Source organism: Suncus etruscus, chromosome 1, assembly GCF_024139225.1.
Source record: "Suncus etruscus isolate mSunEtr1 chromosome 1, mSunEtr1.pri.cur, whole genome shotgun sequence".
Lineage (NCBI taxonomy): Eukaryota > Metazoa > Chordata > Mammalia > Eulipotyphla > Soricidae > Suncus > Suncus etruscus.
In genome coordinates this window covers 64,719,491-64,736,607 of record NC_064848.1, presented here as the reverse complement: position 1 = coordinate 64,736,607, position 17,117 = coordinate 64,719,491, and the positions used below count along the sequence as shown (strand labels likewise).

General features: G+C 36.6%; 1 protein-coding gene across 2 annotated transcripts in view; it reads left to right on the top strand.

Moving 5' to 3' along the window:
* Positions 1 to 17,117, top strand: part of RIC1 (RIC1 homolog, RAB6A GEF complex partner 1) — a 96,327-nt gene that overhangs the window by 27,393 nt on the left and 51,817 nt on the right. The window contains exons 3-6 of one of the 2 annotated variants that reach the window (XM_049772950.1): positions 1,266 to 1,345; positions 14,167 to 14,274; positions 16,497 to 16,639; positions 16,879 to 17,012. In XM_049772950.1, coding sequence (XP_049628907.1) covers positions 1,266 to 1,345; positions 14,167 to 14,274; positions 16,497 to 16,639; positions 16,879 to 17,012 — 465 coding nt within the window. Of the gene's footprint in view, positions 1 to 1,265; positions 1,346 to 14,166; positions 14,275 to 16,496; positions 16,640 to 16,875; positions 17,013 to 17,117 lie in introns of both variants that reach the window. The other variant, XM_049772943.1, reaches the window with a different exon arrangement.

Genomic DNA, 17,117 nt, shown 5'->3' with positions numbered 1-17,117 from the left:
CATTCTGTCTAAAAATGTTTGGTGAGGAATAGCTAAATATATTCATTTCACATAAATGTAAAAATAGAGAATTTTCCCAAAGATAAGCTGTATAAGGGCACAGTTTCTTTTATATTTTGATAGAAAATATCTGATATTTATATTTTTTAAAATAAAAGTTATTTTTTTCTTCAGTGGCTTGTTATGTTTTATAATTTGATTAGAATTATTTGTTTTCTTGTTTGTGGCTCCAGCAAGTATCAAACCCAGGGTCTGAAACACTGAAGACTGCTCTGTCACAGAACCTCATCCTTGTTGTCATTTTATTTTTTTTCTATTTGAAATTTTAGTCAAACACTGGATTTACAGAGCTGTTAATAATACAGTCATTTCAGGTATTCACCAACACCAGTCCCACCACCAGTTTCCCAAGTTACCCACCTATTCCTCCAGCTTGTCCCCTTAGCAGGTACAAAATAATTTTCTTTATATTACTTGTTGCAACATATCTCATGGTGTTGCTGAAGTTGTTGTCTGAGGATTTGCTGACCTGTTAGGTACTAGTTAAGCTATTGTTTGAGCTATTCTGTGCTATTATTTTTGTTAAATGGACTTCCACAAAACTTCCAGTCTAATTTTCTGGGTTCCTATTGAGCTGTCATTACTGTGAAGTTGGAAGATGCTGAGCAGTCTCAAGTTCACACAAAGTATCACTGGAATGATTAAGCACCATGGTGTCTCTGTTAGTCTTGACAGTTTTTCTCTGAAATTGCTCATGGGCCAGGTCTTTTAGATGTGAGGTCTGTATATTTTTCAAAGTAATAATATATTAAAATTGCAGTTAACTTCAGATATTAATATCTTTATTATAAACTACTGATTTCAGTTGCATATTTGAAATGCCTTCAAATCTATAAACTCATAGATAATATTAAACAAAATTGGTTGTATTAAAATATCTTTATTTGGGGCTGGAGCAGTGGCACAGGGCATAAGGCGTCTACCTTGTACATGCTAGCCTAGGACAGACCGTGGTTTGTTTCACCCTGCGTCCCATATGGTTCCCCAAGCCAGGAGTGATTTCTGAGAGCATAACCAGGAGTAACCCCTGGTCATCACTGGGTGTGGCCCCAAAACCAATTGGTTTGATATATATTATTTGCACAGTTTGACTGTAGTTCTTCAAAAGAGAATTCCTAAGAGTAAGGTGGTTTAAAGTAACAATGTAATTAAAATCCAGAATTACAAGTCATTAATTTATGGTCAATAAAATTTTTGTCTTTCAGACTGTAAATGGCTATATCTTGTTTTTTCACATTATATCTGCAAGAGGGGACAAGTACCTTTATGAACCAGTATATCCCAAGTAAGTTTCTTGTCTTATTATTTTAAGATTTAGTTTGTGTGTTTTATATTCACAGTGCATTACAGTTTTGGATTGTTTGACATGATTAATAAGAAAACCAATTAAGCAGGGCCGGAGAGATGGCATGGAGGTAATGCGTTTGCCTTGCATGCAGAAGGTCGGTGGTTCGAATTCTGGCATCCCATATGGTCCCCTGGGCCTGCCAGGAGTGATTTCTGAGCATAGAGCCAGGAGTAACCCCTGAGCATTGCCGAGTGTGACCCAAAAACTAAAAAAAAAAAAAAGAAAAGAAAAGAAAACCAATTAAGCATTTTCAAAATTATTTTCAGAAATTACTAGGTCTTTGAACTGAACACTTTTTAATTTTTGATCTTTGAACTACTTAAAGAATTTTGTAGTTGGGGCCGGAGAGATAGCATGGAGGTAAGGCGTTTGCCTTTCATGCAGGAGATCATCGGTTCGAATCCCAGTGTCCCATATGGTCCCCCGTGCCTGCCAGAACAATTTCTGAGCCTGGAGCCAGGAATAATCCCTGAACACTGCCGGGTGTGACCCAAAAAAGACCACAAAAAAAAAAAAAAGAATTTTGTAGTTAAGACTTGGGCCGTTAGATTTTCTATTAATATATTTTCTTCCCCTGCTTTTTGGTCCACATCCGGTGATGCTCAGTGGTTACTGCTGGCTATGTGCTCAGAAATCACTCTCACTCCTGGGTCGTCGGGGGATCAAATTGTGGTCTGTTCTGGTTAGCATATGCAAGGCAAATGCCCTACCACTTGTGCCACTGCTCCAGCCCTCTATCAATATATTCTAGATGTATTACTCTCTAATCCTTACTGGGGAAGAAGAGAAGAGGTAAGCTGTCATTTAAGCTGCAGTCACTTTTACTGAATATTTTGAATATGCCTTGAAATATACATATATATATACACCAGAGCCAGGATGATAGTATGGTGAGTGGATAGGGCACTTGCATTGAACATGACTGATCCAGATTTGATCCCTGGTACCCTATATGGTTCCCTGTGCCCCATTAGGAGTGATTCCTGAGTTCAGAACCAGGAGTAAGCACTGAGCACTGCCCAGTGTGGCCCAAACAAAGGAATATATATACGTCAAGTAGTGATTACCTATAGAATTTGAGATAATACGGAATTTTGACATGTAAGTGATGTTGTTTTATTTTTTTCAATTTTTTGTTTTTGTTTTCTTTGTTTTTTGCCTTTTAAAATATAAGTTTTTTGGAGGCTGCAGCAATAGCATAATGGTAGGGCATTTGCCTTGCATATGACCAACCCCGAATAGACCTTGTATCCATTCTTGGCATCCGATTTGATCCTCTGAGCCTGCCAGGAGCAATTTCTGAGTGCAGAGCCAGGAAGAACCCCTGAGCACCAATGGGTGTGACCCAAAAACCATTATATATAAGTTCTTTGAAAGATCTTCTGGTGGAGCTTGTGGTATTAAAACTTTTATTTATGAAACCATATCAAGAACAGTTTTGTAAACCACATTGCTTAAAATGAAATATAAATAGGCCAATACAATAGCACAGTGGTAGGGAGTTTGCCTTGCACGTGGATGATCTGGGACAACTCTGTTCGATTCCCAGTATCCCATATGGTCCCCCAAGCCTGCCAGGAGGGATTTCTGGAATTTTTTTTTTTTTTTGGCCACACCTGGTGGTACTCAGGGGTGTTACTCCTGGCTATCTGCTCAGAAATAGCTCCTGGCAGACATGGGGGACCATATGGGACACCGGGATTCGAACCTACCACCGTAGGTCCTGAATCGGCTGCTTGCAAGGCAAACACCGCTGTGCTATCTCTTCGGCTCCGCAGGAGCGATTTCTGAGCACAGAGCCAGTAATAACCCCTAAGCACTGCTGGGTATGACCTTCCCCCCAAAAAAAATGTAAACAAATTTTTTAAATTTGTTTTTTTTGTTTTTGTTTTTGTTTTTGTTTTTTATATATATAATTTTTATTTTGACTATTGGCTTACATATCTTTCACAGTAGTATTTTAGGTACATATTAACATTGAATCAGGGGAATTCCCATCACCAAATTTGTCCTTTTATATATATATATCTATATATATATATAGATATATATATATATAAAATAAAATTTGTTTTTTATTAAAAGAATTTTTGAAATGAAAATACACTTATATGGGGCTGGAGAGATAGCTGGGGTAAGGCGTTTGCCTTGCATGCAGAAGGACAGTGGTTTGAATCCCAGCATATGGTTCCCCGAGCCTGCCAGGAGCGATTTCTGATTGTAAAGCCAGGAGTAACCCTTGAGTGCTGCCAGGTATGACCCAAAAACAAAAAAAGAAAATACACTTATGTGATCAAGGAGATAATAAGAAGTTAAGATGTTTTTGCTTTACATAACAGCTGTTTCTGATTCATTCCTTAGTCTTCTGAGTACTGCTTGAGCAGAGATCTAGGTTTAAGCCCTGAGCCACTGCCAACTGTGGATCAAAAAAACAAAAACAAAAAAATATAAACCACCTAACTTTTAAACATGAGTTAAAAAAAGAAAAAGCCTTGGGGTCGGAGAGTTAGCATGGAGGTAAGGCATTTACCTTGCATGCAGAAGGGCAGTGGTTTGACCATATGGTCCCCCGAGCCTGCCAGGAGCGATTTCTGAGCATAGAGCCAGGAATAACCCCTGAGTGCTGCCGGTGTGACCCAAAAAACAAACAAACAAAAAAAGCCTTAATCTATTATGTCAGAGCAGTGGCAGATGTTGATAGGCATTGGAGTAAGACCTTAGGTTCCAGTCCTGGAACTCAGGCAGGGTAAAAGCTGTTTAAACTAGATGGTAATGTAAGTGTTACAGCGAGGCTGGAATGATGGTACAGGGGTAAAACAGTTTTATATGAACAACTCTTAATTCTATTCACTGCTCTGTATATGGTTATCTGAACATTGCCGGGAGTGAGCCCAGATCAGATTCAGGAATAACCAATCTCTAAACACTGCTGATATGCCCAGCCTCCCCCTCATAAGGCAAATGTAAATGAGGTTTATCACATTTCAAGATGGTGGAAGACAATATTTATTAAGTATAGACGAAATTTAACAACTAAATTTTGTTATATAAAATGTTTAAATTACAAAAAATTGGTAAAAAAAAAAAAAAGAAAGACCAACCTTAGATGCGTAAGTAAAAATTGGGGGAAAATGTAGTAAATCAAGGTTTATTTTTATATAAAAAGTATAAAAAAACTTTATAAATAAAGTATAAAAGTTATACTATGTATATGAAGGTATTATGCATTGCAAGAACACAAAAATTTCAAAGTCAAAAGTAATTACTCTTTCAAGGAAACACTAGTTAACCAACGCAAGGAAAGTTTGTGTTAACTAGTAAACAAAATTAACTTTAAATGATGCAAAATAGTTTAGATCTATACATATAATATCTGAAGACTTTATTTTAATTCTTAGTGTTTAGACGAAGTCTGAAATGTGTTCTTTCAGACACTCTAAAAGTAGATAAATGCAAAGTGATATGAGAGTATTGGTTTGCAATAAACTGTGGTTAAACATTCTTTATTTTAAAAAATGAAGTCATTGAATATAATTTCTCAAATAATTAATTATTAGGTATTTTACAAAACTTGAGAATTTGGTTATTTTAGTAAAAGCCAAATTAAGAAACAAGTCACAAAAATCATTTATATATCTGTTCATTTTGTGAAAAGGATAGCTAAAACAATATGTAATTTGTAATAATTTCCCTCAGATTGATAGTATTACCATAATTTTTCATCTTTATAATCTCGAATTTTTCTGTAACTTTATGTCATATGCCTTTTATTTAGGGTCATTACTTTGATTAGATTTTGGCTTCATTTGTTTTGCTTTTAAGTCTTTCTAGTGTATTTAGCTCCTTTTTTTTTTTCTGTTTGAGTGTGTGTTATGTTCAATATGGCTAGAAGTATATTTGAAAAATCTTAAAAGGAGCTCATGGTTTTGAAAAATAGGATTATGCTCAAGTGCTTTGGTGATATTCAAAAAGGACAGAACTAAATATTCAAGCAATGGAATTCAAGCAATGGAAAAGGCAACAGCAATGGAATCAAGAGACCCAAACTTTAGCAATATAAACTTAAAATGGGCTTGTTATATTGGTAGGCAGGGAGATGTGATTGGGGTGAGGTAGAGTGGGGTGGTATGGGATGTGCTCAGGGAACATTGATGGAGGGAAGTCGACATTGGTGTTGAGATTGGCCCTGATTCATTGTATGTCTGGAACCCAACTATGAAGAACTTTGTAAATCACAATGATTTTAATAAAATAAAATAAAAAAGAAAAGTAGAATTATGAAAATTGTTTAAAAATGTGTTAATATTCTTAAGACCACATTGTGGGAAAGGGTTTTGGAGGCTATATAAAACATACATCATATTTTTTAATCATAGATTTTTAGTAACTAGGTTTCTTCCCCTTTTCTGTCTTCCCTCTTTATTTGGTCATCTTAGTAACCCTGTGTGGGCCTACAGTTCTCATACTTGCTAGATATAGCTAAGAAAGGCACATCCAGCCTTGCAGTGCTGACCTTGCTGTTTGCCCTAGAACTTGGATTCTGACCATAGGTGACATCTAATCCCATGTCTATATTTAGTATTTCACATATCACCCGGTAACAGTAGCATTACAGCAATAGTTTTATTGGATCATTCCCACTCACCTCCCCGAATACATTTGCAACATATTACAGTAATAGTGATTAGATTTTCTGTAACAAATTGTTTTCAAAATATGTAAGGTACAAATTCTTTTGATTGTTGAAATTATTTTGGTTATTTTAATTAAAATAATAAATGTAAAAATATTGCTTGATATTTATTGTACTTTATAAAATTATTTATTTGGAATTTTCAAATTGAGGTTTTTGTTTATTGGGGCTACACCTGGCAGTGCTCAGAGTTTTTTCCTAGCTCTGCACTCAGGAATCACTCCTGGTGGGCTCAGGAGACCATATGGGATGCCAGCAATTGGTCCTTACTCACTGTGCTATTTCTCTAGCTCCTAAAACTCATTTTTGTGGGTAATATGAAGTTTTTTTTTTTTTTTTAATGATAAATTTGTGAACCCTTTTGAAAAACTGTTGTGATTGGTGTCTATGTATTTTGCTTTTTTTACTTTTTTTTGGTTTTTGGGTCACACTGGTAGTGCTCAGAGGTTATTCCTGGCTCTACACTCAGAAATTGCTCCTGGTAGGTTCGGGGGACCATATGGGATGTCGGGATTCGAACCACTGTCCTTCAGCAAACAAGGCAAACGCCTTACCTCTATGCTATCTCTTCGGCCCCTCACGTTATTTGAACTACTGTAGCTAAACTCATTTGTATTGTATGATTTAGATATGCTATAAATAAAATACTTCAGAATCACCTGAACTTTATTTTATACTACTGTGATTATCTGGGTAAGAAAATAACATCTCTTAGGGCTGGAGCAAGTGGTAAGGCATCTGCCTTACCTGAGCTAGTCTAGGATGGACCTTGGTTCAATCCCTGGCGTCCCATATGGTTGCCCAAGCCTGGAGCAATTTCTGAGCATATAGCCAGGAATAACCCCTGAGCATCACTGGGTGTGCCCCCCACCCCATAAAAAAGAAAAGAACATTTCTTGAAATAGTGAAAAATGGTATTTTTTTTACTTACTAACATAGATTTAAATATGTTTATAGTATTTTCTTAGAGTATTTGAGACTCACTTTTGTGTTCCAGATAAAAGCAGCTGGAAACATAGCTCAACGGGCTGAGCACATACCAAAGTTTGTCATCAGCACTTCATGGTTCCCCGAGCAACTTTGAGCCAGGAGTTGTACTTGTGCACTGCTCGGTGTGGCCCTCAAATTAAAATAAAATGAAATAAAGCATCTTCCTGCCTTCTATAACCCCACCCCCCGGAGATTCCACTTAAGTTAAATAAATCTGACAGTACATCTACTTTGCTATTTGCATATGTTAGACTGGATACTAGCTTCCTAGATTATGTTGTGACCCCTTGAGGGTGGCATTACTGTAGTGTAGGAGTTGCAAATGGTTGTTTTAAAATAAAGTACACAAGTATCTGGCTTGTGTATTTATATTCTCAGAGTTGCATTAAAATTTAATGTTTGATTTCTATACTTATTTTTATATTCATTGTATATACATTTTCAAGCATAAGGAGGTCATGAATAGGAAAATTTAAGAAGCTCTAGAGAATTAAATATAGTATTGATTTTTTTAATATAGGTATTCTATCATTTTGGATAAGTGGTCTCAATAAAGTGTATATTGCTTTACACATTTATACACACTAAAGCAGGGGTCCTCAAACTTTAAAACGGGGCCAGTTCACTGTCCTTCAGACTGTTGGAGGGCCAGATTATAGTAAAAACAAAAATTATGAACAAATTTCTATGCACACTGCATATATCTTATTTAGAAGTGAAGAAACAAAATGGGAATAAATACAATATGTGGCCCTCGGGCCGTAGTTTGAAGACCCCTGCGACTAAAGGCTTAAATCCTAGTACCTAAATTGAATGTATATTATGGAGTTTTTCAACCATCTGATTTCTCTTGCTTTCTCTCTCTTTCTCCCTTTTTTCCTTTGAGTCACTGAACTACACTACTTTTGTAATTGGCCTAATTTGTCTAGTCTTTTTTTTTTAGTTTTTAGTGGATCCTATTTGAAAAATGAGATTTAAAATAGTTTCTTCAAGTGTTTGGAGGATTATGAATTCAAGTTTTTAAAACTTGGAAAATGGTGATTCATATAAAAGTTTGAATAGTTTTTAAAATGTTCTCTGTATAATCATGCTCAACTGTTATCATTGTAAACAGTTATGCAGTTCAAAAACGGAGTTCTAATCACTGACTCAGAATACTTAAATTTAACCCTCTTAAATTGTTGCAATTATTATACAAACTATAGCACTGAGAGAGGCTGACTACGCACATGTAGTAAGACTGATAAATGACACAACATGGTCTCACACATAAATGTTATAGTTTCAATATCTGTGATTTTAACTATCATTATAAGAAACTGTCATTAGAGAATCACTCCAGATAATCTTTTTTTTAAAAAAAAAAAAAAAAAGATTCCAATTGCCTCACTTTTTTTTTTTTTTTTTTTACTTTACCAACCTCACATTTTTTAAGACAGACTACTTTGGGATTTATTTGAGGCATAGAGAATATAAAGAAGGGAAGATTATCTGAAGTGGTTTATAATAGTAGTACAGAAGTATAGAAGCAACATAATTGAGGTCAGTAGTTAGTCTCTTCTCAATTTCAAACACTGTTGTCTCTTATTTCTCTTCTCTAAGTCTTGTAAATTCATCACAAGTTTTCTAGAATATCTGACCTTGCCTGTATTGTGTGACAGCATATTAGCATCAGAGGTCATATCGTTTTCCAGCTTGTTCCATCACAGAACATTTCACCTGAGATGCATGCCCCCATTACCTTTTGTAGTTCTTCTAAACTGATGTTACCAGCATCCTTCCTATTGAGGTTGGGAGTCAGCCTTCAATTATAGTTTCATTAAATGATATATTCCTATATACTAGTTGCACAGATCAGTATGTAGTTGGACTAATGAAGGTCATCTTGCCTTTTGTCTCAATGTCTTGGAGTTTGTACAATTATTGAAGAAAACTTTGCCAGGGATAAAGAAAATAATTATGTTTTGCTTTAGGAGGTACTGATGATTAAGTGTGAGTTTAGTTGTCCTTGGAATTGAAAATTACATTCAACTTAAGAATTTCAACAAATATCATTATAACATGTACTTTATTGAGAGAGGTTTTACCCCATTATGCTATTTTTGTTATATCTTTGTTATTGTTTTTGTGGTGTGTGTGTGTGTGTGTGTGAGAGAGAGAGAGAGCAGACTTATTGAGAACAAAATTCTAAAAAAATACCTCTTAAGTCATGTATTTAATTAAATTCTATTCTTTCAGTTATCATATTATTGAAGATACTGATATTACTCCTGAAAAAAAAAGTCAAACAAACAACTATCAAAGTTTTGATATGTCTCAATTTGTATGTGTAAGATCCAGTATTGTCCCATTACCCACTTATATGCAACATCATGAAACACAGGGGTAAACCCAATATTTCTCTATCAGATGTCTTATTTGCTGAATGTTAATGACTTAATGCTAAATGAGAAGGAAGAAGAAAACAATTGAGGCAATCAATTTTTAACTGTAACCTGAATTTGTTAGTGATATGAAAATTTCCCTCATTTTTATTTTTATTGTTCTTTTGTTAATAAGTTTTGAGTATTAATCCTCTTATGAATGCATATTTTACTTGTTCTTTTTTTTTTTTTTTTTTTTTTTTTTTTTGGTTTTTGGTTTTTGGGTCACACCAGGCAGTGCTCAGGGGTTATTCCTGGCTCCAGGCTCAGAAATCGCTCCTGGCAGGCACGGGGGACCATATGGGACGCCGGGATTCGAACCGATGACCTCCTGCATGAAAGGCAAACGCCTTACCTCCATGCTATCTCTCCGGCCCTACTTGTTCTTTTTTTAAAGTTCTATATTTTATTTATTTAAGCTGATTTATCCTAAAGTCAGTTGATGAATTTGACAAAGCATTTTAGTTTATCCAGATTTTGTCATCTTTAGTTTTTTCAAAACCTCTTATGTCGCATACATATATTTTGTAATGACTTCTATAATTTTTAGTTATTAAACTAAATATACTTTATATATTCATTAGCTTATAATTACTTATGTACTGACTGCTTAGATAATGTTATATAAATTATTAGTGAAATTCTGTTTATCGATATTGTGGAGTTTTTAGTGTTTAATTTTATACCTGTTATATATGTTTGTATATGACACCCATTTATATTCCCCTCTGTTGACTTCCTTTCCACTGTTGATGAGCATAGTTTTCACCAAGTCAAGGATTTATTTTTGTTTCTTTTTCCAATTTATTTGCTTTAGTTGTCCATGTTCTACAAAAAAAAATTCAGTTATTACCTTTCATGTTCATTCCTTTTTTTGAGGGTTTTTAGAGGGACAACCTGGCCATGATTGGAAATTATTCATGGCTCTATACTGAAGAATTACTCCTGAGGGTTTTCAGGAACTATATGGGATACCAGGGACCGAACCATAGTAGACCACGTGCAAGGCAAGCACCCAACCTTCTGTATTGTAGCTACAAACTCTCACTTTTTTCACTTGCCATAATCAATGCCTATCTTTTTTTCCCAAGATAATAATTTCATCTTAATAGAGTGGTGTTCCATTGATTGTATATATACTACACCCACCCACCCCCCCCCCCCACACACACACACACACACACCACACACACACACACCACACACACACACACACACACTGCACTTCTTGCAGTGCTTGAGAAGTCATACCATAATGCCAGGGATTGAGCCAGGATTGAGCCACACCCACACACACACACACACACACACACACACCACACACATACACACACACCCACACACACACACACACACTGCACTTCTTGCAGTGCTTGAGAAGTCATACCATAATGCCAGCGATTGAGCCAGGGTTGGTTACATGCAAGCCAAGTGCCTTAACCTTTCTTAATACATAAGCCTATATATAAATATAAAAGATCCAGAAGAGAATGAAACAGTGATTAGGATGATGATAAAGGAATATAAGGATGATAAGAGGTACACAAGTCTCAAGAAATAGGGTTCTGGGAATCAGGGATACCTCTAGGAAAAAAATCAAAACAATATATTATGAAACAGGTTCAACCACGAAGATTATATTGAGTATTGTTTTTCTCGTGATTATTAAGGAATATGAAAAAAACATAGTTAAATGTTAAAAAATCAAAGTAAAAGTAAGGCTAACATCAGGAAAGTTGACAAATGATGCAAGGAATGAAATGTAATTGCCAAATACAGCTTGATCTAGAGACAAATATTTCTATAATCTTCAGGATGAAAACATTTTGCTATAATTATTTTGGGAGGATGGGAGAGGAAGGAAAGTTAATAGAGAATATCTTATACATGAACTTACTAAAGCACTGAACAACTACTAAAACATTGTATTTATGTATTTTTTTTTTTATAGTTTTGGGCCACACCCAGCAGACGGAGCTCAGGGTTACTCCTGGCTCTGCACTCAGAAATCGTTCCTGCCAGGCTCATAGGACCGTATGGGATGCTGGAAACCCAACCTGGGTCTATCCTAGGTCAGCCGCATACAAGGCAAATGCCCTACTGCTGTGCTATTGCTCCAGCCCCATTGTTTTTAAATGGGCAGAAATATATATATGACCATCTCATATGGTCCCCCAAGCCTGCCAGGATCAATTTCTGATCACAGAGCTAGGATTAACCCCTAGGTACTGCCAGAAGTGGCCCAAAACCAAACAACCCCCCCAAAAAAGTATTTTTTTTAAGGTAACATATATAACTTTCTCTGCTGAAAGGATTGAAGCTGGTTGCTTCTTCACTTAAAGATTACTTCTGGGGCTGTAGGGTTGGTACACTGGATAGGACTTTTGCCTTTCATCCAGCCGACTTAGGTTTCATCCTCAGCACTCTATGGTTCCCGAGCTTGTCAGGAGTGATCCCTGACTTTTAGCACAATTTTTCTTAAAAAGAATAATACTCTTGGGGCTGGAGCAGTGGCACAAGTGAGTGGTAGGGTGTTTGCCTTGCATGTGCTAACCTAGGACGGTCCGCGGTTCGATACCCTGGCATTCCATATAGCAGGGGTCTCAAACTCAATTTACATGGGGGCTGCAGGAGGCAAAGTTGGGGTGATCCTTGAGTGCAAAGTCAGTAGTAAGCATTGAACATTGGGGGGTGTGACTCAAACAACTAAAACAAAACAAAACAAAAAAAGGTTCCTCTAGGGCAGGGCCACAAAATGTACGGAGGGCCGCGAGTTTGAGACCCCTGCCATATAGTGTCCTCTGAGCCAGGAGTGATTTCTGAGTGCATGGCAAGGAGTAACACCTGAGTGTCACCGGGTGTGGCCCAAAACCTAAAAACAAACAAACAAAAGAAACAAAGAATAATATTCTTTGGGATCATGCTATGGTAGTGATGCTCAGGGCCACTAGGCTGCATACAATGGTACATGAGGGCTTTGTGTTCCCAGGGATCAAATTCAGAGACTTGCACATGTTGGGCCATTTCTCTTATACTTTTCTAACTATCTCTTCTATACCATTAATGAATACATATTTAAGATATATGTACATATTGTTTTAAAAATAACTTTAAAGCAATAGTTATATGTGAGAAAATCTCAGGAAATTTTATCACAGTCTATTTGTGATTAGCAGTTTAGTTATAACTGTTTTACACTCACGGTATTAATTACTTACCTTATCTTTATAAGGGATTGTTCCACCGATAAAGTCTAATAAGTTAACACGGACCTTTGTTCACTTAGCCAGTGTAGCTAGTCAGACATATAATAGTAGACAGTATCAAATATTTTAGGTTGTAACTGAGTATCACCATGCTTAAAAAGTAAGAAGCTAAAAAAAAAAAGTAAGAAGCTTAAAAGTTTCTGAGCAATGTTTCACAAACCCAGGTAAGGCTTTTGAACTTGTTAGTCTTCACACATAATTTTCTTAGTATTGATATTGGTTTACAAGTTTATAGGTGATTGGAGAGAGAAATTATATAGGCAGGCTAACTTAAAAAAAAATTTTTTTTTAAGGGGCTAGAGATAGCATAGCAGTAGGGCTTTTGTCTTGCAGGCAGTCGACCCGGGACGAACCTGGTTTCGATTCCTGGCATCCCATATGGTCCCCCAAGCCTGCCAGGATCAATTTCTGATCACAGAGCTAGGATAACCCCTAGGTACTGCCAGAAGTTGCCCAAAACCAAACAAACAAACAAACAAAAAATTTTTTTAAGTAACATAGTTTGCAACAGTAAAATGTTTCTGCTTTGAAAGTGGGCCAATTAATGCCAGGTTCTAATGTTATCAAAAATGGCATATAACCACTACATTTCAGCACAGACAAGGAACAATGATCTTATGGCATGTGCAGATAGAGGTTCCTAAACATTGTGACAGTGCTTTTGAAGGATTTTGTGACAACTCAATTATATTGATCCCTTCCTACTCTAGTGAAGCTCTTTTTCAAACTTAGCAACTATGCTATTACCAAGTTAGACAAAAATCTCATTACTTTCCTGAACCCAACAACCTTAATTTTTATATGTATTCAAAGATGAAGTATAGAGTAACATCATTAGGGAAAGATTTAGATCACTTTAGATATGTAGTATATACTTGGCTCTAGTGTTGCTAAACTCAGAAGAGCTATCAGTACTTTAAATTATTATTTGTTGTTGTTGTTGTTGGTGTGTGTGTGTGTGTGTGTGTGTGTGTGAGAGAGAGACACCTGACAGTGCTCAGGGCATGTTCCTGGTCTGCACTAGGGGTTCACTCCTGACTGGTTTCAGGGGACCTTAAGAGTTCTGAGGATCAAACCCGTCTTGGCAGTATAGAAGGCAAATGTCTTACCTGCTTTACTATTGCTCTGCCTTTACTAGTAGTTTTCGTAGAAGATTCCTTGCTCTTTTTCCCCAACTTCTTACTTCCCCAACACAAATTACTTTGAACAAACATATTTACTTCTAATTGACAAACAGGTATGTCTACTGTAAAAGAGTTTGTTTCTTTTTTAAACTTAAAGGATTAAAGTATAAATTTGATTATATTTGCTTAGATTTGGGCATATTAATAAAAGTAGAGGATAATATATTTTCTTTTAATATTTTTTATGTTTTTAACCTTTTAGAGGAAGTCCACAAGTGAAAGGGACACCCCATTTTAAGGAAGAACAATGTGCTCCTGCATTAAATCTAGACATGAGGAAGATACTGGATTTGCAAGCACCCATCATGAGGTACACAACTTTAAATGTAAAAATTTGGCATTTTGTGAAAGCAGTAGAAATGTCCGTGAGGAAAAAAAAAAAAAAAAAGAAATATCCATGAGAAAGTTGATATTATTTTGTTGTTGTTGAAGATAGATTTTTTTTGTTTTGTTTTGGTTTGGTTTGGTTTTTGGGTCACACCTGGCGATGCTCAGGGGTTACTCCTGGCTGTCTGCTCAGAAATAGCTCCTGGCGGGCATGGAGGACCATATGGGACACCGGGATTCGAACCAATCACCTTTGGTCCTGGATCGGCTGCTTGCAAGGCAAACGCCACTGTGCTATCTCTCCTGGCCCGAAGATAGATTTTTATATATATTGATGTATTTGAGGTATGTCTTGAAATAGCAGAAAAAGCAGAGCTAGGTCTGTTGGGCAGGACCCTTCCAAGAAGGTAAACCAGGTTGACTAGTACTATTTCCAGCAGATTCTCTACCAGGCAACATGATCAAATGGAGTCTGAAGGCACAATTAAGGAATAACCCCACCCAGAGAGTAAGCAGAGAAAGAACTACTGTCATAGTGCTGCCAGAGGATAAGTATAGGTCAGGATAGTTGGTGGTACAAAACTGGGCTCAGACTTACATGGATAGTTCCCAGCAAGTCAATGAGGAGCTTTGGGTATTGTTGGAATAAGAGACTACCAGAGCTGGGAGCAAATACTGGCATTAAAAGCTGAGGGTAGAAAACAATTAGGGAGGTCAGGTATACCCAGTGGTTTGAACTGGGCAATATAGCACCAGTCTCTGGGTGGAATCAGTGAATGGGAATCAAATACGCCACCTAGACCTGCACAACTCAGACTCTCACCTCTGGCCCTCTCATCCCATGGGACAAAATATTCATCAGTTTTAATGAATAAAGACTCAAACTTAATGAAGTAAAGAGATGAAGTATACAAGAGCTCTCTAAGCTACCTCATGATATTGTCTTAAGTAACATTGTTAAGAATGTTCATGGACCAAAAACAAAACAAAACAAAATAAAGGATGTTCATGTAGGAGCTGGAGCAATAGCACAGTGGTAGGGCGTCTGCCTTACATGTGGCTGAAGCAGAACCTACCTGAGTTTGATTCCTGGCATCCTATATGTTTCCCTGAGCCAGAAGCGATTTCTGAGTGCATAGCCAGGAGTAACCCTTGAGTGTCACCGGATATGGCTCCCCAAAAATTAATGTTCATGGACCATGTCATATGGTCTCCTGGGACACGCCTCTACCCCACCCCCCTGATCCCTGAACACAAAGTCAGGAGTACTGGAGTAAATTTTGAACACTGCTAAGTGTAGCCCAAAAATCAAGAGGAAAGAAGAACTATAGTAGTCGGAACTATATTCTCCAATGCAAAAGGCAAATGACATTTTAGTTTAAAGAAAATAAAATGTAAATTTAGTTCTTCTGCCACACTGTTGGCTCAAATGTAGTCACTTCATGACCATTAGATATAGAATTGGATATTGCAGATACAACAAATACTAAAGGATGCTATTTCTCTAATTTATGGGTCCAGATTGTCTTCTCATTGTTATTCCCTTCCTTCTCCCATCCCACTGTGTTTGGAGGTGATTGAGACTTACCAGGCTGCGCCTAGGACTTGTTTCTGTCTGAATTTGGTGTATTGATGAACAGAATGCAGAAAGGCAGTCTTTTTTTGGGGGGGGGGGCGGGCATACCCAGCTGTACTTAGTGCTTATTATATTACTCTTGGCCTTTGCACCTCAGGGATGATTCCTGACAGGCCTCTGGACCTTAGAGTGGTGCTGGGTATTGAGCCTGGGTAGGCTGCTGCGCAGTAAGCAGTTTACTTGCTATACTATCTCTCTGGCCCAGGGCAGTCATTTTAAATCCAATATTAATTATTTCTCTGGCCACTAGGTGTTATAGAACCAGAATTTTGTAGCTTTTCTGCTGCTTGTCAACAGTCTATATCTTGCCATCTCCTTATTTGCTGTTCGCCACTCTAGTTTTTATTCCAGTTCATTATTAGTTGCTCAGTCTTTTATTTTTTCCAGAATTTAATTATAGGTTAAATTAAATTTAAAATTTCTATAATCTTAATTGTAGATAAATACCAGTTTTGGTTTTATGATCAAGTATGTGAATATTATCTAGAATAATTACATTCATCCTTTATGCTTTTCTCGAATACACTCAAAATTAAATTAATTAGAAACTGATTCTTTCTTCCCTTCAGCTTGCAGTCTGTACTGGAAGATCTCCTGGTTGCTACTTCTGATGGACTTCTTCATCTTATTCACTGGGAAGGAATGACAAATGGAAGGAAAGCCATTAATCTTTGCACAGTACCTTTTTCAGTAGATCTGCAGTCTGCTAGAGGTAGTAAATGTTCGGCATGCATAGAACCAGATATTTATTATTTAAGACCATTTTGTTAGATGAATGAGCATTGATTTTTCTAGTTGGGAATTGACGGAGAATGGGGTAAAGGAAAGTAGAAAGAGAAAGTAAGGAGTAGATTAATTAGTATTTTAGGTCATTATGTTGTTTATCCTACCCATCCTTACAGGATTTTCAAGCAGAATGTGAGAGAATGTACTTATTTTTTTCTTTAGCAGGCTCATTCCTGGGCTTTACAGATGTGCACATCAGAGATATGGAATATTGTGCCACTCTTGATGGATTTGCTGTTGTATTTAATGATGGTAAAGTTGGATTTATTACACCAGTGTCAAGTAGATTTACTGCAGAGGTATGATTTATTTACTTGGAATATTTCTTTTCTTTTATTTATCTTATCGTTATTCTAAATTCTTCTATATTTTATTCATTTGCTGTTTTATGGGTTGTTAACTTT